Source organism: Schistocerca cancellata, chromosome 10, assembly GCF_023864275.1.
Source record: "Schistocerca cancellata isolate TAMUIC-IGC-003103 chromosome 10, iqSchCanc2.1, whole genome shotgun sequence".
NCBI lineage: Eukaryota > Metazoa > Arthropoda > Insecta > Orthoptera > Acrididae > Schistocerca > Schistocerca cancellata.
In genome coordinates, this window is record NC_064635.1 from 180,713,850 (window position 1) to 180,740,127 (window position 26,278).

General features: G+C 44.8%; 1 protein-coding gene across 2 annotated transcripts in view; it reads left to right on the forward strand.

The window, feature by feature from the left end:
* LOC126106557 (dihydropyrimidinase-like) overlaps positions 1 to 26,278 on the forward strand; it is a 99,137-nt gene that overhangs the window by 42,146 nt on the left and 30,713 nt on the right. For both annotated transcript variants that reach the window (XM_049912894.1, XM_049912895.1), the window contains exons 8-10: positions 4,148 to 4,395; positions 22,502 to 22,727; positions 22,872 to 22,982. In XM_049912894.1, the coding sequence (XP_049768851.1) occupies positions 4,148 to 4,395; positions 22,502 to 22,727; positions 22,872 to 22,982 (585 nt within the window). The remainder of the gene's footprint in view (positions 1 to 4,147; positions 4,396 to 22,501; positions 22,728 to 22,871; positions 22,983 to 26,278) is intronic.

Here is a 26,278-nt window from a genome sequence, read left to right on the forward strand (position 1 = left end):
ATATATGAGTAGCATCCAATGGCATCTGCCCACCAGTGCAAATTCACAACACACATTGGCGAAATGGATGATTGTGATAATAGCCTTACAGCATTGTAAGGAACCTTATCGCTGAGAAATATTTTCCAAGAGACTATTCTGGATATCAAGGAAGATGTAAAAATGAATATATGACTGTATACAGATTTAAAAACGATGTAAATAAAATACTATTCGTAACTATACAAATCATAAAATTTCAGAAAATCGCTTTGTTGCTATATTGAAGGTGAATCAAAATACTTCAAACTGTAAAACACATTTGAGTTATTGATAATTCTAGGTAGTAACCAAAGAATTTTTAAAAAATCATAGATTTGTAATACTAACTTTCAAATACTTGATAGGTAGTATGGACAGAAAAAATAGCATTGATAGATTTACAGGATCTGGAAGAAGACACACCAGGCACATAACATATTAATTTGTATGTTCTTTTGAGGAGTTCCATATAAATTTTTCAGACAAAATACACATATTTAGGTCAAAATAATAATTATCATGTTGAATACACATATGTTACAACATATACATGTATTTTTCAATATTCAATTAATTCAGAACATTCAGTTTCTTTTTCCCAGTGAATAAACTTCTCCTTTTATTCAATTTTTTTATGAATCGTCTTCACCCTTCTGCTTATAAGTTTTCAGAGAAGTTATGTTTCTAAGCCAAAGAAGTTTCCTAGATTTGAGATTTTTTCAATTGATTTGCAGTAGGATGGGATTTTCAAGAATTTTTCAGTTCAGCAGTTAAGAGTTTTGATTTGCCGAGTTTTAACAAATATATAATCTCCATCCACCAGGTGGGATGTACACGGTTCGATAGCGTCCGCATTGTTACTTTCTACCAGGAAGAGCTCTAAACAAGGGAAGTGTCCAGGCGTCTCACAATGAACCAAAGCGATGTTGTTCGGACATGGAGTAGATACAGAGAGACAGGAACTGTCGATGACACGCCTCGCTCAGGTCGCCCTAGGACTACTACTGCAGTGGATGACCGCTACCTACATGTTATGCCTCGGAGGAAACCTGACAGCAACGCCACCCTGTTGAATAATGCTCTTCGTGCAGCCACAGGACGACGTGTTACGACTCAAACTGTGCGCAATAGGCTGCATGATGCACAACTTCACTCCCGATGTCCATGGCGAGGTCCATCTTTCCAACCACGACGCCATGCAGCTATGTACAGATGGGCCCAACAACATACCCAATAGACCGCTCAGGATTGACATCGCGTTCTTTTCACCGATGAGTGTCGCATATGCTTCAACCAGACAATCGTCGGAGACGTGTTTGGAGGAAACCCGGTCAGGCTGAACGCCTTAGACACACTGTCCAGCGAGTGCAGCAAGGTGGAGGTTCTCTGCTGTTTTGGGGTGGCATTATGTGGGACCGACATACGCCGCTGGTGGTCATGGAAGGCGCCGAAACGGCTGTAAGACACGTGAATGCCATCCTCCGACCGATAGTGCACCCGAGTATATTGGCGAGGCATTCGTCTTCATGGACGACAACTCGCGCCCCCATCGTGCACATCTTGTGAATGACTTCCTTCAGGATAACGACATCGCTCGACTAGAGTGGCCAGCATGTTCAGAGATGAACACTATCGAGCGTGCCTTGGATAGATTGAAAAGGGCTATTTAGGGACAACGTGACCCACCAACCACTCTGAGGGATCGACGCCGAATCGCCGTCGAGGAATGGGCCAATCTGGACCAACAGTGCTTTGATGAACTTGAAAGTTACGAGCTCTATCTTCTTATCTCGTGTTTTCGACTGAAAATCTTGTGCTTGTACTCTTTACTATTACAGAGATCGCGTAAACTCTATTTTTTATTGGTCCTGTGCGCAACAAACAACTTACTTGGACTTTCTTCTGCCACTGCTTGATCTGCTGTATTCCATTATTTAACAAAAACATAAAAAACCTATTATTCATGCTGAGTGCAATGCATGTTCTGTATGGCGGCTCCTGCTGTTGCTGCGGCTGCTGCTGCTACATATAATTCAACAGAAAGGGTTTGGTCAAATCTAAACTCGATAAATGATAACCCAAACAAGTAATTCCTTTTTATAAAAAAACTATATTCTGAAAGCTATTCTTTCTCATTCAATTAACAAAACGGTAACCAAACTCTTGAGACAGGCTGAAATACTTCTCAATTAAAAACATAGTGAAACAATTCCCTGACAATTACAACAGAAATCAATGACAAAAATCAGTACTTAATCTATTCGACTAACAATAGTTTCCCTTACGAATTCAACTCCTATCATTATCAAAATTACCGTCTGCTGCTACGCACATACAGAAACCCTTTTCTTTAAATTGATAAGCGCGCTGCAAATTATAAAAAAAATGTCAACTCAGTACCAAATCCCGTGTCGCTGCTGGCGGACACGGCAGTACGGCAGCTCGGCGACGACCCCTCGCCCAACACACGTGCGCACCACAGCAGGCGGGCTCCTACACTGGCTTCCAAACTGCCACTAGTTAATCCGTGCGCTGCGAGGCGCGACATCAATATCTTAGATTCCAGAGTTCCAGAGCTTATGTATGCATGCTGTAGCCAACCTTTAAATCCTAAGAGAGCACTGCCAACTCTCAAACTTGTGGATGGTAATGCCACGACGAGTACAGGCATGCATCAATGCAAGAGAAAGTGCTACTGGGTATTACAGGTACCAGTGTGTACAGCAATTGTGGACCATCACCTCTGAAGGTCTCGCTGTATGGTGGTACAACAGCCAATGTGTGGTTTTCATGAGCAATAAAAAGGGCGGGAAAGATGTTTATGTTGATCTGTATTCCAATTTTCTGTACAGGTTCCGGAACTCTCGGAACCGAGGTGATACAAAAAGTTTTTTGATGTGTGTATTTCTCCTTCTCGTTATGGTAGTTGTTTTTGTTAACCTTAAGGGGCTCCGGAAAGGCTCAAAATCATGAAAAGTTCCATTTTTACTTTTTTGCGTTTTCTGAATCTGCAACTATTTCCTTTTAATAGATATATAATTTATTCAATTCCGAAGACTACAACAATTTTTAAATTTTTTTGAAATGTGTTCTACATGGGCGTGACCCACTGTGGCGCTGTTAAACTGCTGTCAAATGGTGTTATTATTAACCAATTATTAATAATAATAAGAATAATAATAATAATAATAATAATAATAATAATAACTGAACTGTTGAAAAAGTGTATTCACGGAAAAACTCAAAACCCCAATGAAAGTGTAAATAGTGTTATATGGTCGAGAATCCCCAAGACTGTATTTGTTGGAATAGAAACACCTCACTTCGGTGTGTATGATGCTGTTGCGACTTTCAATGATGGCAACATTGTAAGGTGCAAGGTATTTAGAAATATGGGAATGAAGATAGGTTCTAACATGGTACGAGCGATGCTTGCTTCAGACAAGGAACGCCTTCGGGCTGCAGACAGGGCTGTAAAGAGTCTAGAAATACAAGCAAGAGTAAACAGGAGGAGGAACAAGAGGAAGCTGGAGGAGGAGTTTGCAGAGGATGAAGATAATCCATCCTATGGACCTGGAATGCACTAAAAAGTTAATCCAATCTTTGTCGCTCGATTCCCAAAACTTTTATTTTCTCATACTAATTACATGTTTTCTAAGGATCTTCCAAACATATTTGTTTCAAACTTTCAGTAACTGTTACACAGTACCTTCTGCATAATTTAACACAGCCTTTTTCCAAAAAACTGTATATTTTTGAATATATAAATAAAAAATTGCAAAAAAATGTTGTGAATTTTCATTACAATTGAAAAAAAATCATCTTTAATAACTGAACTAAAATTTTGTAAAATCCCTGTGTTAAGTTGTAGCCCATATTCCAATAAATAATCTGTAAAAAGTTCAACTTTCTACCTCAAATACTTTGTGAGGAAAGATGTAATTTATAAGCGTTATTTTAACATTGCAAGTATAGGGCGTTCCGGAGTCCCTTAAAGCGTAAATTATTAGCCTATTAGGTATGGTGGTTTGTTGTAAATTTACATTAGTCACATCCTGACTTCTCATTCTGTCATACGGTCAAAGTCGATTTTTGTGTTGTACGTGTGACACACTTTGCTGTGTAGGTGAACTGCCCGCTGTACGTGGTGCACGTAATGAGCAAGCCTGCAGCGGACGCACTGGCGCACGCACGCAGTATCGCCTCTGCTACCGGGGGCAGCCCCGTGTTTGGAGAGACGCTGGCGGCTGCCCTGGGCTCTGACGGCAAGCAGTGCCTCCACAGGTGCTGGTACCACGCCGCGGCCCACATCGTCAGTCCGCCGCTCTCTCCTGACGTCACTGCCAAGAGCTACCTCATTCGTCTGCTGGCAGAGTAAGTACGGCCGAGGACGCACGACTTTCTCTTGTAAAAAAAAGCTCACTGTTGGTGAGGGTTCGGTTTGTGTGCACATTTAAGAGTAGCTGCATTGAGCAGATTGTCAAACTAAGTGATATATACACTACTAGTCATTAAAATTGCTACACCAAGAAGAAATGCCGATGATAAACGGGTATTCTTTGGACAAATATATTATACTAGAACTGACATGTGATTACATTTTCACGCAATTTGGGTGCATAGGTCACGAGAAATCAGTACCCAGAACAACCACCTCTGGCCGTAATAACGGCCCTGATACGCCTGGGCATAGAGTCAAACAGAGCTTGGATGGCGTGTACAGGTACAGCTGCCCATGCAGCTTCAACACGATATCTCAGTTCGTCAAGAGTAGCGACTGGCGTATTGTGACGAGGCAGTTGCTCGGCCACCATTGGCCAGACGCTTTCAGTTGGAGAGATCTGGAGAATGTGCTGGCCAGGGCAGCAGTCGAACATTTTCTATATCCAGAAAGGTCCGTACAGGACCTGCAACATGCGGTCGTGCATTATCCTGCTGAAATGTAGGGAAGACAGAGATTTGAATACGTCAAAGCCAATAATTGAGGACGTAGGTTGCAAGTGCTACTCTGAGATGAAGAGGTTAGCACAGGAAAGGAATTCGTGGCGGGCCGAATCAAACCAGTCAGTAGACTGATGACCAAAAAAAATTTGGAATGATTTCTCTAGAAGTGACGAACGTTATTTTCCGGTGACAATACGAAGAAGGCATTGGAAGCCTGTGCTGGGACTAAAAAACATGACTGGAAGACGTACAAATGTGAAAACTGCAAGTGACAATCTCAATGCAGTTGCAAGGGAGTCATTATTATAATAAAACTGGTATTAGCTCAACATTACTTTATGTAATAAAACAGTATTCCTATAGGTATGCGATCTTCAATTTTTTCTTATGCAATAACCCTATCCAAAATTAGGAACTTCATAGCCCGAAAGTACGCGCCATTTTAGTACACTCACCAAAATGCCCAACATCCTTTGACATAAACTATAAAATTAATCTGTTGACTTTCGCTGTGTTGTTGTTGTTGGTGGTGTGGTCTTCAGTCCTGAGACTGGTTTGATGTAGCTCTCCATGCTACTCTATCCTGTTTAAGCTTCTTCATCTCCCAGTGCCTGCCGGCCGGAGTGGCCGTGCGGTTCTAGGCGCTACAGTCTGGAACCGAGCGACTGCTACGGTCGCAGGTTCGAGTCCTGCCTCGGGCATGGATGTGTGTGATGTCCTTAGGTTAGTTGGATTTAATTAGTTCTAAGTTCTAGGCGACTGATGACCTCAGAAGTTGTCGCATAGTGCTCAGAGCCATTTGAACCATTTTGAACCCAGTGCCTACTGCAACCTACATCTTTCTGAATATGCTTAGTGTATTCATCTCTTGGTCTCCCTCCACGCTGCCCTCTAGTACTAAAGTAGTGATCCCTTAATGCCTCAGAACATGTCCTACCAACCGATCCCTTCTTCTAGTCAAGTTGTGCCACAATCTCCTCTTCTCCCCAATTCTATTCAGTACTTCATCATTAGTTATGTGATCTACCCATCTAATTTTTATCATTCTTCTGTAGCACCACATTTCGAAAGCTTCTATTCTCTTCTTGTCCAAACTACTTATCATCCATTTTTCACTTCCATACATGACTACACTCCATACAAATACTTTCAGAAACGACTTCCTTACACTTAAATCTATATTCGATGTTAACAAATTTCTCTTCTTCAGAAACGCTTTCCTTGCCATTACCAGTCTACATTTTATATCCTCTCTACTTCGACCATCATCAATTATTTTGCTCCCCAAAGAGCAAAACTCCTTTACTACTTTAAGTGTCTCATTTCCTAATCTAATTCCCTCAACATCACCCAACTTAATTCGACTACATTCCATTAACCTAGTTTTGCTTTTGTTGATGTTCATTTTATATCCTCCTTTCAAGACGCTGTCCATTCCGTTCAACTGCTCTTCCAAGTCCTTTGCTGTCTCTGAAAGAATTACAATGTCATCGGCAAACCTCAGTTTTTGTTTCTTCTCCGTGGATTTTAATACCTACTCCGAATTTTTCTTTTGTTTCCTTTACTGCTTGTTCAATATACAGATTGAGTAAAATCGGGGATAGTCTACAACTCTGTCTCACTCCCTTCCCAACCACTGCTTCCCTTTCGTGCCCCTCGACTCTTATAACTGCCATCTGGTTTCTGTACAAATTGTAAATAGCCTTTCATTCCCTGTATTTTACCCCTGTCACCTTTAGAATTTGAAAGAGAGTATTCCAGTCAACATTGTCAAAAGCTTTCTCGAAGTCTACAAATGCTAGAAACGTAGGTTTGCCTTTCCTTAATCTAGCTTCTAAGGTAAGTTGTGCGGTCAGTATTGCCTCACGTGTTCAATATTTCTACGAAATCCAAACTGATCTTCCCCTAGGTCGGCTTCTACCAGTTTTTCCATTCGTCTGTAAAGAATTTGCGTTAGTATTTTGCAGCCGTGACTTATTAAGCTGATAGTTTGGTAATTTTCACATCTGTCAACACCTGTTTTCTTTGGGATTGGAATTATTACATTTCACCTGTCCCATACATCTTGCTCACCAGATGGTAGAGTTATGTCAGGACCGGATCTCCCAAGGCCATCAGTAGTTCTAATGGAATTTTGTCTACTCCCGGGGCCTTGATTCGACTCAGGTCTTCCAGTGCTCTGTCAAATTCTTCACCCAGTATCGTATCTCCCATTTCATCTTCATCTACATCCTCTTCCATTTCCATAAAAGGTTATATACAGTGTGAGGCAGCTAAGTCATAACACCCCTTGTATCTGCTATTTTTTACTACAGAGATATGAGGCCATGTCTTTTTTTTTTTTTAATGGAACCCTATGTTAAATTTTAGCGTAACATGATGGGCTTAAAAAGACAGTTTCAAATATGTGTATATCATAATACTTAGGCGAATAGTTTTTGAGACACAGATATGCTCTCGTGTTGTGTTCGTCCTTCGAAGCGGCGTTGTCTAATGCGACCTTTTCTGTTGTATAGAGTACAAGATAAACGTCGCGAATCCGTCCTTACACAAACACGCCCATTTACCCGACAATAGTAATACATACTGTTATATTTTGCGCAAAAATTAACTGATGATGTCGTGCAAATATTATTCAGTTATTTGACAACTGTGATACCAAAATAGTAGACAACATTCAGTGTTAAAATACTACAAGATGTTAATATACTTTAAGTAACAGAAATGCAAATGTAAATGAGGAGGCCCTTATTGGTCACAATTATTTCGTAAATATTTGTTTTTTATTTGAAAATATTTACTATTGATCACAATACGAAGCAAATACACACAAAGATGCAAAATACATACTGTACATGATACAAAACTTTACTGAAGCATGTGCTCAAAATGCTTCTCCTCTGCATCAATGCACATTTGTAGTTGCCGTTCGAATGATTTGTGAACGGCTGCGAGGGTGACTCGTGAGATATCAGCGCACGCTTCGATGATACGTTGCTTCATATCGTCTGGCGTAGTTGGTATCTGAGCATACACTTTATGTTTGGTTGCTGCCCACAGAAAAAAATCAAGAGGGGTCAAATCAGGAGACTGGGCTGGCCACTTCACTCCAGCACAACGTCTTATCCAACAGTCCGGGAACTTTTCATTTAACAGCTCTGTGGGCACACGGGATGAGTGAGCAGGACAGCCGTCATGCTGGAACCACAAGCACTGACGCGTAGTTAGTGGTACCTCTTCCAGCAAAATGGGCAGAACGTTTCGCAGGAACTGTGCATAGTTATAGACATTTAGTATACCCGGAATGACGTACGGCCCCACAGTGACATTTCCGACGATGCCGCACTGCACGGTATCACTCCACGGTTGCTGATACTGTACCTGTGGCAGCCAATGAGGATTCTCTATTGACCAGTAATGCATATTATGGAAATTCAAATTACCGTGGTTGATGAAAGCCGCTTCATCAGAAAAAGCACCCGTTGAAAAAATGGTGGATCATCTTGTAGGCGCTGCAGAGCAAGCCGGCAAAATTCCTGGCGCCGTTCGAAATCCACACCGGAGAGTGCTTGGTGTAATGAGAGGTGAAACGAGTGAAATCTATGCCGGTGCAATACGCGTAGAACACTTCTCTGGCTTACACCATATTCCGAGGCGATACGTCGCGACGAAACAGTAGGGCTGGCCTCGGTGGCCGTGCGGTTCTAGGCGCTACAGTCCGAAACCGCGGGACTGCTACGGTCGCAGGTTCGAATCCTGCCTCGGGCATGGATGTGTGTGGTGTCCTTAGGTTAGTTAGGTTTCAATAGTTCTAAGTTCTAGGGGACTGATGACCTAACGTGTTAAATCCCATAGTTCTCACAAGGGAACATCCCCATCGCACCCCCCTCAGATTTAGTTATAAGTTGGCACAATGGATAGGCCTTGAAAAACTGAACACAGATCAATCGAGAAAACAGGAAGAAGTTGTGTGGAACTATGAAAAAATAAGCAAAATATACAAACTGGATCGTCCATGTGTAAGATAGGCAATATTAAGGGCAATGTAAGGCGAGGAGCTCCGTGGTCCCGTGGTTAGCGTGAACAGCTGCGGAACGAGAGGCCCTTTGTTCAAATCTTCCTTTGAGCGAAAATTTTAACTTTTTATTTTCAGTTTATGTGAAAAACTCTTATGTTTTCATCACTTTTTTTGGAGTGATTATTACATCCACAAGAAAACCTAAATTGGGCAAGGTAGAAGAAACTTTTCACCCATTCGCCAAGTGTACTAGTTAGGTGGGTCGACAACATATTCCTGTAATGTGACGCACATGCTGTCACCAGTGTCGTATACAAAATATCAGACGTGTTTCCCTGTGAAGGAATCGGTTGACCTATGACTTTGCGATCAAATGTTTCCGGTTCCCATTGGAGAGGCACGTCCTTTCGTCAACTAATCACACGGTTTTGCGGTGCGGTCGCAAAACACAGACACTAAACTTATTACAGTGAACAGAGACGTCAATGAACGAACGGACAGATCATAACTTTGCGAAAATAAAGAAAGCAAAATTTTCAGTGGAAGGCAGATTTGAACCAAGGACCTCTTGTTCCGCAGCTGTTCACGCTAACCACGGGACCACGGCGCTTCTCGCCTCAAATTGCCCTTAATATTGCCTATCTTACGCATGGACGACACAGTTTGTATATTTTGCTTATTTTTTCATAGTTCCACACAACTTCTTCCTGTTTTCTCGATTGATCTGTGTTCAGTTTTTCAAGGCCTATCCATTGTGCCAACTTATAACTAAATCTGAGGGGGGTGCGATGCGGATGTTCCCTTGTCAGAGCCATTTGAACCATTTTTTTTTAAACAGTAGGGTCGTTATGCGGCAACGCTAGAACGCCCTCTTCATGTACCTCGCCACTTGCAGCTTTCTGCCTTGTCTTCTGTATGGCGTTCCATGATCCCGATTCGAGTAGTTTCTTGCAAATACGTGCAAGAAGCTGGCGCGTAGGACGCACACGATCAGGATACACCTATCCATATAACTTTATTACTCTAACAGCATTTCTTCTGCTTTCATCATACACTAGAGGCATACCTAACTTTTCTTCGTTGGTGTACATGCACGTCTGCTCCAAGGAACTGTGACGGAAATGCGATGTCTCATTACCCCAGCAGCACATTTATGCCCTTCTATCCAGCTACATCGTGCGTCACTTTGCGGCGTTATCGAGAAGCAGGCAAACAACGCCTTCCCTGTTAAGTTCCTCACTGGCCAATAGGAAAGGTCGCATTAGACAACGCCGCTTCGAAGGACGAACACGATACGAGAGGATATCTATGTCTAAAAAACTATTCGCCTAAATATTATATTTGAAACCGTCTTTTTAAGCCCATCAAGTTACGTTAAAATTTAACATAGGGTTCCATTTAAAAAAAAACAGAGATGGCCTCATATCTCTGTAATAAAAAATAGTACAAACGTGAAATGTGATGTATTCAAGTAGCCTCTGTCCCTGCAATTCACTATCTAATCGGCATCTTTATATCTATTACGGTTGGGGAGATACAAGGGGTGTTATGACTTAGCTGCCACGCCGTGTATAACCAAAAAATCAATTATGTGGCCGGCCGGGGTGGCCGAGCGGTTCTAGCCGCTACAGTGTGGAGCCGCGCGACCGCTACGGTCGCAGGTTCGAATCCTGCCGCGGGCATGGATGTCCTTAGGTTAGTTAGGTTTAAGTAGTTCTAAGTTCTAAGGGACTGATGACTTCAGAAGTTATGTCACATAGTGCTCAGAGCCATTTTTTTGTCAATTATGTGAAAACTGCGTAATTTTTCAGAGAGCTTTCAGCTGGTTTTTAAGCAGCCGTATACTTAGATTTCTTTAGGTATCCGAAAATAGGACAATTTATCCTAGTGTGTGTGTGTGTGTGTGTGTGTGTGTGTGTGTGACGGCACGCCGGTGGTACTCGCACGAATTGCTGCTCATCTGACTTAAATAAGGCGCTGGACATGCTAAGCCTGACCTTGAGCCCGTACATTGATGCATCTTGTTCGTTGAGCTACTCTTCAAGTGTCGCATTTTGTAATTTCCAATTCAGGCCGAGAGGTTTTTTCACAGGTTTGCACTTTTCCATTTGGTATTCTGTTAAGATCGAAGGATGGTGCAGTGATTAGCACACTACTGACTCCCATTTGGGAGGACGCCGGTTCAAACCTGTGTCCGGCCATCCAAATTGTAGTTTTCCGTGATTTTCCTAAAATGCTCCATCCAATTGCCTTGATGGTTCCTCTAGATAAGGGCACGGCCGATAACCTTCCCCATCCATGACACAATACGAGCTTCGTCTCTAATGACCTTGATGTCGACGGGACGTTAAACCCAATCTTGCTTCATACAATGAAGGCTTTCACGACCGGATGGTACTGTTGTTGATAATTCTTCCGGGTTATATGGCCGTGGTCCATGGAATACTTCTGTTCCTAACGTTTCGTCCAATACTACGTTGGAAATCCTCAGAGGTATGGCTGGTCCTGCTGAGTCCTGCCGACTGACGAGTCGGACGTCGGAGAGCGGCCTAAATACTGATGAAAGTGGGCGTGGTCTAGCTTGCACATCGTAGCAGAGAGAAAACTAGTCAAAGATAAAGTTAACTATCGGTAATAGTCCGTCATAGATAAAAATCACTTATCGATTCTGTAACGCCACTGTCCATATCTCGCATAATTTCAAGGCCTCTTCTTTTCTATTAAAATTATCTTCATGTTTCTAAATTTCAATAGCCTCCCTATACAGTCGTGGATAATAGTTCGTGGTAGCACTTGAAACTGTAGTTTCAGAAAACTTAACTACACGGTCACCGGACTGAAGTGCATGTTCCGCAACGGCCGATTTGTATATTTTTCCCAGTCGGCAAAGACTTTTATGCTCCTTTACCCTCGTATTCACACTTCTTTTCGTAGTACCAATATAGACCTTGTCACAGGTACACGGAATTTTATACACACCGCTAGATGATAATGGTGGCCTATCTTTAACAGAACGAAGTACTTGTCCTATTTTTCTGGTGGGTTTGAATACCGATTTCACTTTATGTTTCAGCAAAATTCCATGGACCACGGCCATATAACCCGGAAGAATTATCAACAACCACTTTCCTCCAATTCTGTTAAGATTTCTTTTGTATATGCTGTTTAGTGTTCCATCTTCTCTTGTAACTCGACCTGACGGTACCTGTAGAGCTCCTACAAGATCCCTTCCTTCAAGTGCAGTACTTAAGGTATGTTTCCTTTTCTTTACTTCTCTCGTCTCACCATACAACATTATACGAGGGGCCTTCGATAAGTATTGCAGCACTTTTCTTTCTCGTCCGATTTCGGTTGAAAACATGCGGAATTAATGGTAGGAAATCTTGGCATATTCCCACTTCAGACTCTATGGTTCCATGAATTTCCGACAGGTGGCACGCTATACATACCTGTGGTGTGCGTACTGTAAGATCTTCAGTACACACACCATCAGATTATTTGACTTGTCGCTCTAGCGAAGTAGGCGAGTGTCAGCAATATGTCTCCTTATTGTGGCGTGTTTATCTTCTGCCGTTAGGTCAGACGATACAAATGCCACTTGCACGCTTAGAGTAGCAGATTGACGTGAACTTTGAACAGAACTTGATTAACTTTCACACACATTTATTAAAATAATAACAAACATAAAAGTTACTTAACTTGGTTCTGGATGCTATTTACAATTGACAATCTGAAGTTCCTTTGGTATTGGTACGTTAATCTTATTCTCACATATATCTCTGATACTTGACAAAAGTGTCTATACATTTATCTTCATGGCTATGTACGGGAATATGGTAATTTTATTAGGTGCAGACTGAAACTTGACTATAGACTTGTTCAGACAAATGTTGAACTCGTACAGACTGGTACAGATTAATGCAGACTGGTACAGACTGATGCATGCTGGCTAATCAGAGGTCTGTACACTCGTTATAATACCTCGATCGTTCATGTATCACTGCGCGAGTGTGAGCTGCGAGGTTCTACGTTACCACAAATCTCATTGGCTGCGTTACATATTAATACACGGATCCGCGGAAGCAGAATTTGGTCCATCTCTATGGCAGCGCCATCTCGTAGTGTGGAGACGGACGAGCGCTGCGCCTGCGCTGTTGTGCTTATCGGGGCGCGCTTAAGTGGGAAAGTTGCGTACGCGCTGACTACGCGGTACTATGTACACAACAATACCCTTCATAATGGTGTCTGTAATGAGGGTGTGTTCCAAGCAGAGAGAGCTCTCACTGAGTTTTCTTTGGCGGACAAGTAGAGTATGCAGATATTCATAGGCGCTTGCAGAATGTCTGTGGAAACCCAGAAGTGAACAAAAGCACGGTAGGCCGTTGGGCGAGGCGTCTCGTCATCATCGCAACAAGGTCGCGCGAAACTGGTAGCGTGCCTGCCGGCCGCACGCAGCTCTGACTCCTGCAATAGCGGAACGTGCGGACACACTCATTCGAGGTGACGGACGGACCACAATCAAACACTTCGCTGCTCAACTGGACGTCTTTGTTGGCAGCGCTGACACGCTCATCCACCAGCTGGGGTTCTAAGAGGTGTCTGACGGCTGGACTCCTTACTGCCTAACAGAAGACCATAAAGAGCAACGGAGAACCATCTGAGCAGAATTGCTTGCGCGTTACGAGGCTAATCGTGACACCTTTTGCCGAACATCGTCACAGGTGATGAAACATGGGTTCATCGATTCGAACCGAAAGGAAAGCTCCGAAGAAAAAATTCAGAGTCGCACCCTCAGCCGGTGAAGGCATTGTAACGGCCTTCTAGGACTCTGAACAGGTTATTCTGTTTGATGTCCTCCCTCACGGTGCAACGCTCAATGTGAAGTGTATGTACTACCCTCAGGGTACTGAAGAAACGACTTCAGTGTGTTCGTCGCCACAACAATATAAACGAAGTTCTCCTCTTAAATGATAACAAGAGGTCTCACACAAGTCTCTTCACCCGGGAGGAGTTCACAAAACTTCACTGGACTCTGCCCTCCGTGCAAAGCACTGAACGAATTTTATGGTGAAAAATGGGGTCTTGTAGCTGAAAAAGTGGGAAAAATATGGTGCGTTGCAATCCTGAATAAAAACAACTGGCTTTTATAAAAAAAAACTGTAATGCATTACTCACTGAACGGCCCTCGTATCATCCATGTATGTACACTACTGGCCATTAAAACTGCTACACCATGAAGAAATCCAGATGATAAATGGGTATTCATTGGACAAATATATTATACTAGAACTGACATGTGATAACATTTTCACGCAATTTGGGTGCATAGATACTGAGAAATCAGTACCCAGAACAACCACCTCTCGCGGTAATAACGGCCTTGATACGCCTGGGCATTTAGTGAAACAGAGCTTGTATGGCGTGTACAGGCACAGCTGCCCATGCAGCTTCAACACGATGCCACAGTTCATCAAGAGTACTGACTGGCGTATTGTGACGAGCCAGTTGCTCGGCCGCCATTGAGCAGACGTTATCAATTGGTGAGAGATCTAAATGGTTCAAATGGCTCTGAGCACTATGGGACTTAACATCTGTGGACATCAGTCCCCTAGAACTTAAAACTACTTAAACCTAACTAACCTAAAGACATCACACACACCCAGGCCCGAGGCAGGATTCGAACCTGCGACCGTAGCAGTCGCGCGGTTCCGGACTGAGCGCCGAGAACCGCTAGACCACCGCGGCCGGCGTGAGAGATCTGGAGAGTGTGCTGGCCAGGGCAGCAGTCGAACATTTTCTGTATCCAGAAACACCCGCACAGGACCTGCAACATACGCTCATGCATTATCCTGGTGAGATGTAGGGTTTCGCAGGGATCGAATGAAGGGTAGAGCCAGGGGTCGTAACACATCTGAAATGTAACGTCCACTGTTCAATGCGAACAAGAGGTGACGGACACGTGTAACCAATGGCACCCCATACCATCACGCCTGGTGATACGCCAGTATGGCGATGACGAATACGCGCTTCCAATGTGAGTTGACCGCGATGTCGCCAAACACAGATGCGACCATCACGTTGCTGTAAACAGAAGCTGGATTCATCCGAAAACATGACGTTTTGCCATTGGTGCACACAGGTTCGTCGTTGAGTACACCATCGCAGGCGCTCCTGTCTGTGATGGAGTGTCAAGGGTAACCGCAGCCACGGTCTCCGTGCAGATAGTCCACGTTGCTGCAAACGTCGTCGAACTGTTCGTGCAGATGGTTGTTGTCATGCAAACGTCCCCATCTGTTGACTCGGGGATCGAGACGTGGCTGCACGATCCGTTACAACCATGCGGATAGGATGTCTGTCATGTCGACTGCTAGTGATACGAGGCCGTTGGTATCCAGCACGGCGTTTCGTATTACCCTCCTGAACCCACCGGTTCCATATTCTGCTAACAGTCATTGGATCTCGACCAACGCGGGCAGCAATGTCGTGATGCGATAAACCGCTATCGCGATAGGCAACAATCCGACCTTTATCAAAGTCGGAAACGAGATGGTACGCATTCCTCCTCCTTACACGAGGCATCACAACAACGTTTCACCAGGCAGCGCAGGTCAACTGCTGTTTGTGTATAAGAAATCGGTTGGAAACTTTCCTCATGTCAGGACGTTGTAGGTGTCGCCACCGGCGCCACCCTTGTACGAATGCTCCGAAAAGTTCATCATTTGCATATCACAGCATCTTCTTCCTGTCGCTTAAATTTCGCGCCTGTAGCACGTCATCTTCGTGGTGTAGTATTTCAATGGCCAGCAGTGTAGTTGCTATGAGTTCACGATGTAGATCATAGAAAATATACGGGTCAGCCAGTGATCGCAGCATCGTTTTCTTGTGCAGGATCTCGTCGAGTGTTTCACTCCATCTCGCATGTCCCACAGATTTTGTATGGTGTTCAAGTCAGGTGATTTCGCAGGCTGGTCGAGATGTAATAGGGTGGGTGGGGGGGGGGGGGAATGTTCAGATAAAAACTCTCCGTCCAAACAGTCCTCGGAAGGCACAACGATGTCGTCCGACAACCGTGTGATGCTCAGCCGACAGGCGTGTCTAGATGTGGATACGAATGGGCGCGTGGTCAGCGCACCGCTCTCCCGGCTGTTGTGAGTTTTCGAGACCGGAGCTGCTGCTTCTGAATTCAGCAGCTCCTCAGTTGACTTCACAATGGCTGAGTGCACCCTGCTTGTCAACGGCGCTTTGCAGACCCAGACAGTGTCCCACCCAAGCCTGACACCACTTAAGATCAGTGATGTGACGGAGGCTGGTGTTAGCACTGCCGCAAAGATGTTGCCAGTGTTCAGAAACGCACTGATATATTCTTCCAGCCTGATGAACTCTCCTGTTGTCTTCTTGTGAAACAGGAGTATCATCGTGCAGAAGTTGACTGAAAGGAAACACCTGATCATTCAGAATAATGTGATTCTTGAGTTTCTCCCGGCGTATTTGATGATCAAAATATCCACGGGTGTACTGCCGGTCTACAGTGTCCAACGGGCACAGTATTTCGGCGATCATACATGTCGCCATCATCAGGTGAACTGACGGACTGAGCTCCTGTGAACGTGCCGGCACGGAGATCCGTACGCTATGGCTGCTCAGACGGAACTGGGTTCGGTCGCGGCGGCGGCCGATTTAAATACCCTCCGCCCGCGGCGCGCTCTCTCCGCCTTCCGCGCCCCGCGCCACGGTCGCGCGGTGGAACAGATTGCAACGGCGTCTGAGATGACGTCGGTGTGACGGCTCTGTCCGCCGTGGTCGTCACAACTATACGTTTGCTCGATTTACTCTCGATTAACCCAATCGCTTGTTCCCAAGCCTTGCTAAGATTATAGCCACAGTCACGGTTTATGACGTCGTCATTGGTGCGAATTTCGATGGCCTCTCTAACAACGCTATCCCAGTATCTCGATTTGTTGCTGGTAGGTTTGATCATCACGCGAGTGTTACGGAAATCCTTCAGGAACTCGGGTGGGAGTCTCTAGAGAAAAGGAGGCGTTCTTTTCGTGAATCACTACTGAGGAAGTTTAGAGAACCAGCATTTGATGCTGACTACAGTACAATTTTACTGCCACCAACTTACATTTCGCGGAAAGACCACAAAGATATGAGAGATTAGGGGTCGTACAGAGGCATATAGGCAGTCATTTTTCCCTCGTTCTGTTTGGGAGTGGAACAGGGAGAGAAGATGCTAGTTGTGGTACGAGGTACCCTCCGCCACTCACCGTATGGTGGATTGCGGAGTATGTATGTAGATGTAGAAGAAATGAGAGCATCAGAGAGCTAATTACAGGAGGAGATAGAGAAATCAAGGCTGAGATGGTATGGACACGTTACGAGAATGGAGGAGAAGAGGATACCCAGGAGGATACACGAGATGAAAGGAAAGAGACCAAGAGGAAGACCGAGAGACAGATGGCTGGGAGGAGTAGAGGAATGCGTCCAGAAGAAAGGAGCAGACTGGACCAAGGTGAAGACGGAGAGATGGTGGCAAGACAGAAGACGACCGAGTGGCCTATGTCCCATACCGACCCGGCCAGAGGTTGGAAACTGTCCAAGATGATGGTGATGGTGATGGTGATGGTGATGGTGATGGTGGTTTAGTGTGAACGTGCTTCCACCGTACTGAATATAAACTAAATTTAATAAATACGATATCGCACTGCACTGTGTTGTTCAGAAGTACAATGCAATACATGAATGTCCGAAGGAACAGGCACTGCGGTGACTACGGCCGTTACGAAATACCTGAAATGTGTTAGCAGCTGCAAATATCGGTAACCATCAGGCGTATAATGGAATGACGACACTGAAAATTTGTGCCAGGCTGGGTCTCGAACCCAGATTCCCTGCTTCAGAAGAAATTCTAAATGTTTCAGTATTAACAACAAGAAAGGAAGTTTAACGTTATGTGCTCCTATGAGCATGTGCCCCATGAACCTGTGAACGCAAATGCAGCGTTGGCATGGTACGTGGAGCTGACGAATGACAGTTCCTCTGACCACGTGCCGTGTGCTCCATGTGTGTTGGAGACTGTGTGATTGACGCAGCGAACTGTAAGCAGCAGAATGGTCCGGTATTCATTTCATGTCGCGAACAAACCGAGGTCTTATTTGTGTAGGGTCAAGAAGATGGAAACGGTCGAGAGGCGGTACGGCTATACCAAAATTACACTACTGGCCGTTAAAAGACACCACGAAGATGACGTGCTACAGACGCGAAATTTAACCGACAGGAAGAAGATGCTGTGATATGCAAATGATTAGCTTTTCAGAACATTTACACAAGGTTGGCGCCGGTGGCGACACCTACAACGTGCTGACATGAGGTAAGTTTCCAACCGATTTCTCATACACAAACAGCAGTTGACCGGCGTTGCCTGGTGAAACGTTATTGTGATGCCTCGTGTATGGAGGAGAAATGCGTACCATCACCTTTACGGCTTTGATAAAGGTCTGATTGTACCCTATCGCTATTGCGGTTTATCGTATCGCGACATTGCTGCTCGCATTGGTCGAGATTCAATGACTGTCAGCAGAATATGGAATCGGTGGGTTCAGGAGGGTAATACGGAACGCCGTGCTGGATCCCAACCGCCTCGTATCACTAGCAGTCGAGATGACAGGCATCTTATCCGTATGGCTGTAACGGATAGTGCAGCCACGTCTCGATCCCCGAGTCAACAGATGGGGACGTTTGCAAGACAACCATCTGCACGAACAGTTCGACGACGTTTGCAGCAGCATGGACTATCAGCTCGGAGACCATGGCTGCGGTTACCCTTGACGCTGCATCACAGACAGGAGCGCATGCGATGGTGTACTCGACGACGAACTTGGGTGCACGAATGTCAAAACGTCATTTTTTCGGATGAATCCAGGTTCTATTTACAGCATCATGATGGTCGCAACCGTGTTTGGAGACACCGCGGTGAACGCACATTGGAAGCGTGTATTCGTCATCGCCACCCGGGGTGATGGTATGGGGTGCCATCGATTACACGTCTCGGTCACCTCTTGTTCGCACTGACGGCAGTTTGAACAGTGGACGTTACATTTCAGATGTGTTACGACCCGTGGCTCTACCCTTCATTCGATCCCTGCGAAACCCTACAATTCAGCAGGATAATGCACTACCGTATGTTGCAGGTCCTATACGGACCTTTCTGGATACAGAAAATGTTCTACTGCTGCCCTCGCCAGCACATTCTCCAGACCTCTCACCAATTGAAAACGTCTGGTCAATGGTGGCCGAGCAACTGGCTCATCACAATACGCCAGTCACTAGTCTTGATGAACTGTGGTATCGTGTTGAAGCCGCATGGGGGGCTGTACCTGTACACGCCATCCAAGCTCTGTTTGACTCAATGCCCAGGCGTATCAAGGCCGTTATTACTGCCAGAGGTGGTTGTTCTGGGTACTCATTTTTCAGGATCCGTGCATGCAAATTGCGTGGAAATGTAATCACATGTCAGTTCTAGTATAATATATTTGTCCAATGAGTACCCGTCTATCATGTGCATTTCTTCTTGGTGTAGCAATTTTAATGGCCAGTAGTGTATCTTCACAGACACCAACCACATCACACAACTCTTAAAGCCCTTTTTGGGCGTTTGTGTGACCATGGCTTCCTTCAGACAGACGGAAGCGCAGGGAGACGGCGGACTGTGCGTACACCACAATTGGAGGAGCGGATGCTACGGGACACTGATACGGATCCTAGAACAAGCTCCAGGCAAGTGACCCGTTAAGCCAAAGGGCGATTATGTGTATCCTTCACGACAGCCGCTACTATCACTACCCCTGCAACGAGTGCAAGGATTATCAGCAGTGAATTTTCCTGTACAGAAAGGACTTTGTGGATGTTCCTTGCACCAGACCATCACAATCATTGCATTTCTGTCATCAGTCCTCTTTACTGTCGAAGCAACCTTTACAAGAACTGGCATAACCAATCTGCATTATCGTCATATGTTCAAAATGTGTGTGAATTCCTAAGGGACCAAACTGCTGAGGTCATCGGTCGCTAGACCTACACACTACTTAAAGTGACTTAAACTAAGAACAACACACACACGCATTCCCGAGGGAGGACTCGAACCGCCGCGCGGTTAGAGGTGGAATGTCGCGGACTGCGCGGCCACTCCGCTTGACAATCGTCATATACAGGGTGGTCCATTGATCTACATCTACATGTATACTCCGCAAGCCACACAACGGGGTGTGGCGGAGGGTACTTTACGTGCCACTGTCATTACCTCCCTTTCCTGTTCCAGTCGAGTATGGTTCGCGGGAAGAACGTCTGTCTGAAAGCCTCCATGCGCGCTCGAATCTCTTTAATTTTACGTTCGTGATATCCTCGGGAGGTATAAGTAGGGGAAGCAATATATTCGATACCTCATCCAGAAATGCACGCTCTCGAAACCTGGACAGCAAGCTACACCACGATGCAGAGCGCCTTTCTTGCAGAGTCTGCCACTTGAGTTTGCTAAACATCTCCGTAACGCTATCACTCTTACCAAATAACCCTGTGACCAAACGCCCCGCTCCTCTTTGGATCTTCTCTATCTCCTCTGTCAACCCGACCTGGTACGGATCCCAGACTGACGAGCAATACACAAGTATAGGTCGAACGAGTGTTTTCTAAGACACCTCCTTTGTTGATGGACTACCTTTTCTAAGGACTCTCCCAATGAATCTCAACCTGGCACCCACCTTACTAACAATTAATTTTATATGATCATTCCGAATCTCAAAAACATCGGTGTTGAGAGTGCTACCTCAACATCGGTTGCACCCGTACCATATTTCTATCCACCAGGAATTGCTTGGCGACGACTTTGAACGTCGTGTACAGTTCTGGCACTGGGCACAAGAGAAATTACGGGACGATGACAGATTTTTTTGCACGCGTTCTATTTAGCGACAAAGCGTCATTCACCAACAGCGGTAACGTAAACCGGCATAATATGCACTATTGGGCAACAGAAGATCCACGATGCCTGCGAAAAGGGGAATATCAGCGACCTTGGCAGGTTAATGTATGCCGCGGCATTATGGGAGGAAGGATAATTGGACCCAATTTTATCGATGGCACTCTAAATGGTGCAATGTATGCTGATTTCCTACGTAATGTAATCTACCGATGTTACTACAAGATGTTTCACTGCATGACAGAATGACGATGTACTTCCAACATGAGGGATGTCCGGCACATAGCTCGCGTGCGGTTGAAGCGGTATTGAATAACATATTTGATGTCAGGTGGATTGGTCGTCCGCCCGGGTTTCCGGGTTCGATTCCCGGCGGGGTCAGGGATTTTCTCTGTCTCGTGATGACTGGGTGTTGCGTGCAGTCCTTAGGTTAGTTAGGTTTAATTAGTTCTAAGTTCTAGGGGACTGATGACCATTGATGTTAAGTCCCATAGTGCTCAGAGCCATTTGAACCATTTCATTTTGATTGGTCGTCGAAGCACCATACCATGGCCCGCACGTTCACTGAATCTGACGTCCCCGGATTTCTTTCTGTGGGGAAAGTTGAAGGATATTTGCTATCGTGATCCACCGACAACGCCTGGCAACGAGCGTCAGCGCATTGTCAATGAATGTGAGAACATCACGGAAGGCAAACTGCTCGCTGTAGAGAGGAATGTCGTTACACGTATTGCCAAATGCATTGAGGCTGACGGACATCATTTTGAGCATTTATTGCATTAATGTGGTATTTACAGGTAATCACGCTGTAACAGCATGCGTTCTCAGAAATAATAAGTTCACAAAGGTACATGTATCATACTGGAACAACCGAAATAAAATGTTCAAACGTACCTACATTCTCTATTTTAATTTAAAAAACTCACCTGTTACCAACTGTTCCTCTAAAATTGTGAGCCATATGTTTGTGACTATTACAGCGCCATCTGTCACAAAGCGTAAAAAGTGGTCCAACTAAAACATTCATATTTCTTTACGTACTACACCAATATGTAATAAAAAATGGGGGTGCCTATTTAAAAAAACGCGGTATTCGTTTCACCTACAGCAGCGCCATCTAGAGGGCCAACCATAGCGCCATCTGGTTTCCCCCTTCAAGCTAGATAAGTTTCGTTCTTCGTAGTTTTTTCGCTTCACGCTTATTTCGTGAGATATTTGGCCCGGTCACGATCTTCGGACCACCCTGTATTACGACGTGAATGTTATGCTTTCTCTCTCTCTCTCTCTCTCTCTCTCTCTCTCCCTCCCCCTCCCCTTCCTCCCCGTGTGTGTGTGTGTGTGTGTGTGTGTGTGTGTGTGTGTGTCTGTGTGTGTGTTCTGAGACAGAGAGCGATAAAATAAATGTATGTAACACAATGACTGTGCTCTCTTAAAAATTTTACTGCATAATTGTATGTCGTCTTTTGTTTTGCTTTCCTGCGTCGCTCATATCAAATACTTCCATATTTGACAATCTGAACGATTTAATCATTTTTATATTTCAGAGACAAACTGCAGCTTGTTGGCAGTGACAACTGTACATTCAGTCAGGACCAGAAAGCTCTGGGTAAAGACGATTTCACCAAAATTCCAAATGGCGTGAATGGTGTTGAAGACAGGATGTCTGTAGTGTGGGAGAAGGGTGTGCACTCTGGCGTCATGGATGTAAAACGTTTTGTTGCTGTCACCAGCACAAATGCTGCAAAAATATTTAATATTTATCCTAAGAAGGTGAGAGTCGGTCTTCTACAAAACATACATTGTAGAATAGGTATTGATTTATAAAAATCCGTAACTTTAATTCTCTCTCATAATTTTTCGCTTTAAACAAAAATCTTATACGTAAAACAATTTCTCATTGAACATTTAATATAGGGATGTATTGCTGTTGGTTCTGATGCTGACATTGTTGTTTGGGATCCAGTGAAGACAAGAGTTATTTCTGCTAAAACTCATAATCAGGCCGTTGAATTCAACATTTTTGAGGTAAGTATATATTCATAAGACCATATATGAGCTAAATGATTAAATGTGTTGCATTACATGGTGATATAAAATTATTGTAAGCTGTCTCTGGTGTTAAAGTGATGATTAAGAGATAGTCTTCCCAGCAACTACTTGGAAAACGGGGTGATGAAGCTTTATCTTGTTACAAGCTGCGTTGTAACTGAATAGGTGCTGCAAACGGGTCCATGGGTTGTGGAGAGTACCCAGCTGGGCAATGAGCTCTAGAAAAATCCACTTGAACATATCTCGCCATTGTAGAGCTGTGAGTAGCTTATTCCATCTGTAAGTGCTTAAATTTCAGCATCGATCTCCAGAACGAAGGGTATTTTATTTATTTACTCATTTTACGTTTCATGGATCCATGTTGTAAGGATATCCCTTGGACATGAACTTGTTACACATGACAGATACATTATACATTTACGTTTCATGGATCCATGTTGAAAGAGTATCACTTGGAAACGAACATGTTACACATTGCAGATACATTATACGTTATCAGAGGGCTAGAGGTAACAACTCGATGGATAATGGAGGCATTAAGTGAGTCGATTTGAAACTACAAGTTTACTGTTGAAAGAGTCTCACTTGCACATGAACATGTTACACATTGCAGATACATTATACGTTATCGGAGGGGTAGAGGTAACAACTCGATGGATAGTGGTGGCATTGAGTGAGTCAATTGAAACTACAAGTTTAGTGTTACCACCCACAATTTCTTTCATTTGTATTACATGATTCAGAGATTTAAACCTTAATCAATAGGTGGATTTATATGAATGAGTGGTACATGTGTGTACGACTTCGTGGAGGGCTTTGGCACTGTCTAGTTGCAGAAGACAAAAAATAAAACATATTTTTAAACTGAGACCTTTTTGTTGCTTTCAGTCGATTCCTTTTTCGAGGTACACACACAAACACACACACACACACACACACACACACACATTGTGCCCTCTGACTAGGTTCTGCAACTCATCTGGGTTGTGAGGGGATTGTGTCAAGTGGAGGGGAGAGGTTGAGGAAAAGTGACTAACAGCTGGGATGGAAACCCAGCATGTGCACGTCAAACAGAAGTGCTGCATGAGCACCACACCAGGTGGTCTCGTGTGTCCTGTAGTGATGTGAAAGAGGGATTTGGAAAGGGTAGACAGAACAAAGGAAGGGGAGACTGTGTGGAAGAGGGTTGGCTGCACGATGGATGAAGTCAAGGCTTTGGGACAGGGTGGAGGTGAAAGGAGGGTGGGGTCTATCAGAGGTTTTGGCCAGGAGGATTACAGGAGAGAAAGATGTGTTGCAAGGACAATTCCACCTATGTAGGTCAAAAAAGCTGGTATTGGGAGGCAGGATCCAGATGGCTAGGATTGTGAAGCAGCGATTGGAGCATATTGCTCTGAGCAGTGTGTTACACCAGTGGGTAGTCATCTTTGCCCTTTGCCACTGTTCAGTACTGGCTGTTGCAACACAGCTGATATATGACATGAATGCCTCCACAGGTGGCCCTTCTCTGATAGCATAGAATATGATAAGTCAGTGACAGGAGTAGAAGGTTTATAGTGGATGTATCTGACAGGTATTGCACTGGGCTCCCGCACAGTGGTGTGACCAATTTGGCAAGCGTTTGGGAGTAAGTGTGGCTTGAGGATGGACACGATATTTGCAGACTGGGTGAGCAACTGAATACAACTTTCGAAGTTATTGGAAGGACTGTGGGTAGAATGATCCTCGTTTGTGGGCAGAATGATAAATACTTGTAGCCCTGGTGAATAACATGCAATGTGCAAATATGCAAATGTTGCAGTATCGAAATTGGTTACTGAAGCAGATTTTCCTTTACAATGGTTCTTGGGAGTGGTCAGGCGATGTTATGTTATGGTGCAGGATATCTATCTGTAGACTAGGTTTGGGGGTTGGTACCTGTCTTAGAAGGCGTTCATAAGATCCTCAGCTTACTGAGCAGGGGATCTCTCAACACTGCAAATGCGCCATCCATGGTTGGCCAAATTATTAGGGAGTGGTTCTGTTGGTGCAGTATTTGAAGTGACAAGAAATCTCTTGCTGAATTTGCTTACCAAGACCTTTACAGATAGGCACTACCCCCAAACTTAGTCTGCAAACTTATTTCCCACACCATATCCTTAACACCTCTAATCCTCAGACTGTCCTGAGAACCAATTACACAGGAAACCTCTCCTCATCACCCAGTGTCATCATGTACTGTAACAACTAGACCATATACTTTGCCAGGACTTCAACTATTTATCTTGGTGACCATTTATCACTTCCAAAGTTCTTGGAGAAAGTACAGCTGAACTTAATCTCTAACCTTTCTCTCTCTCTCTCTCTCTCTCTCTCTCTCTCTCTCCCTCTCTCTCTAAGTGGTGATAAGTGGTGATGATGGGCAGATGAGGAGGGAGGGGATAATATTGCAATTTCTGTCCTTTGTATACACAGTTACTAGCAAACCTAGCAATGCTTCTCAATTGCCAAATACTTGTAGGAACTGGATGTACAACTCCTTTCCTCACCCCCTCTTTCAGCCCATCTCTTCTTCCCCCTCTCTCTCTGTCCAGCTCCTCCTCCTTGCCCCTCTCTCTGCACATGTTGCCCCCCCTCTCTCTCTCCTCCTCCTCCTTCCCCCTCTCTCTGTACATCGCCTCCTCCCCCCTCTCTCTCTCCCCATCTCCTCCTCCTTCCCCCTCTCTCTGTGCATCACCTCCTCCCCTCTCTCTCTGTCTGTCGCCTCACCCTTCCCCCTTTCTCTGTACATCACTTCCTCCCCTCTCTCTCTGTCCATCTCCTCGTCCATCCCCTTCTGTACATCACCTCTTCCCCCTCCCTCTCTGCCCATCTCCTCCTCCTTCCCCGTCTCTCTACATCACTTCCTCCCCCTTTCTCTCTCTGTCCGTCTCCTCCCTCTTCCCCTTTCTCTCTATACATCACCTCCTCAGCCTCTCTCTCTCTGTCAGTATCCTTCCCCTTCCCCCTCTCTCTGTACACTGCCTCCTCCCCCTCTCTCTCTGTACTTCTCCTCCCCCTTCCCCCTCTCTCTGTACATCACCCCCTCCCCCTCTCTCTGCCCATCTCCTCCCTCTTCCCCCTCTCTCTGCACATCACTCCTCTCCTCTCTCTCTGTCCCTCTCCTCGTCCTTCCCCTTCTGTACATCACCACCTCCCCCTTTCTCTCTCTGTCTGTCTCCTTCCCCTTCCCCCCTCTCTTGTTCATCAACTCCTCATCCTATCCCCCCCTCTCTCTCTGTCCATCTCCTCCC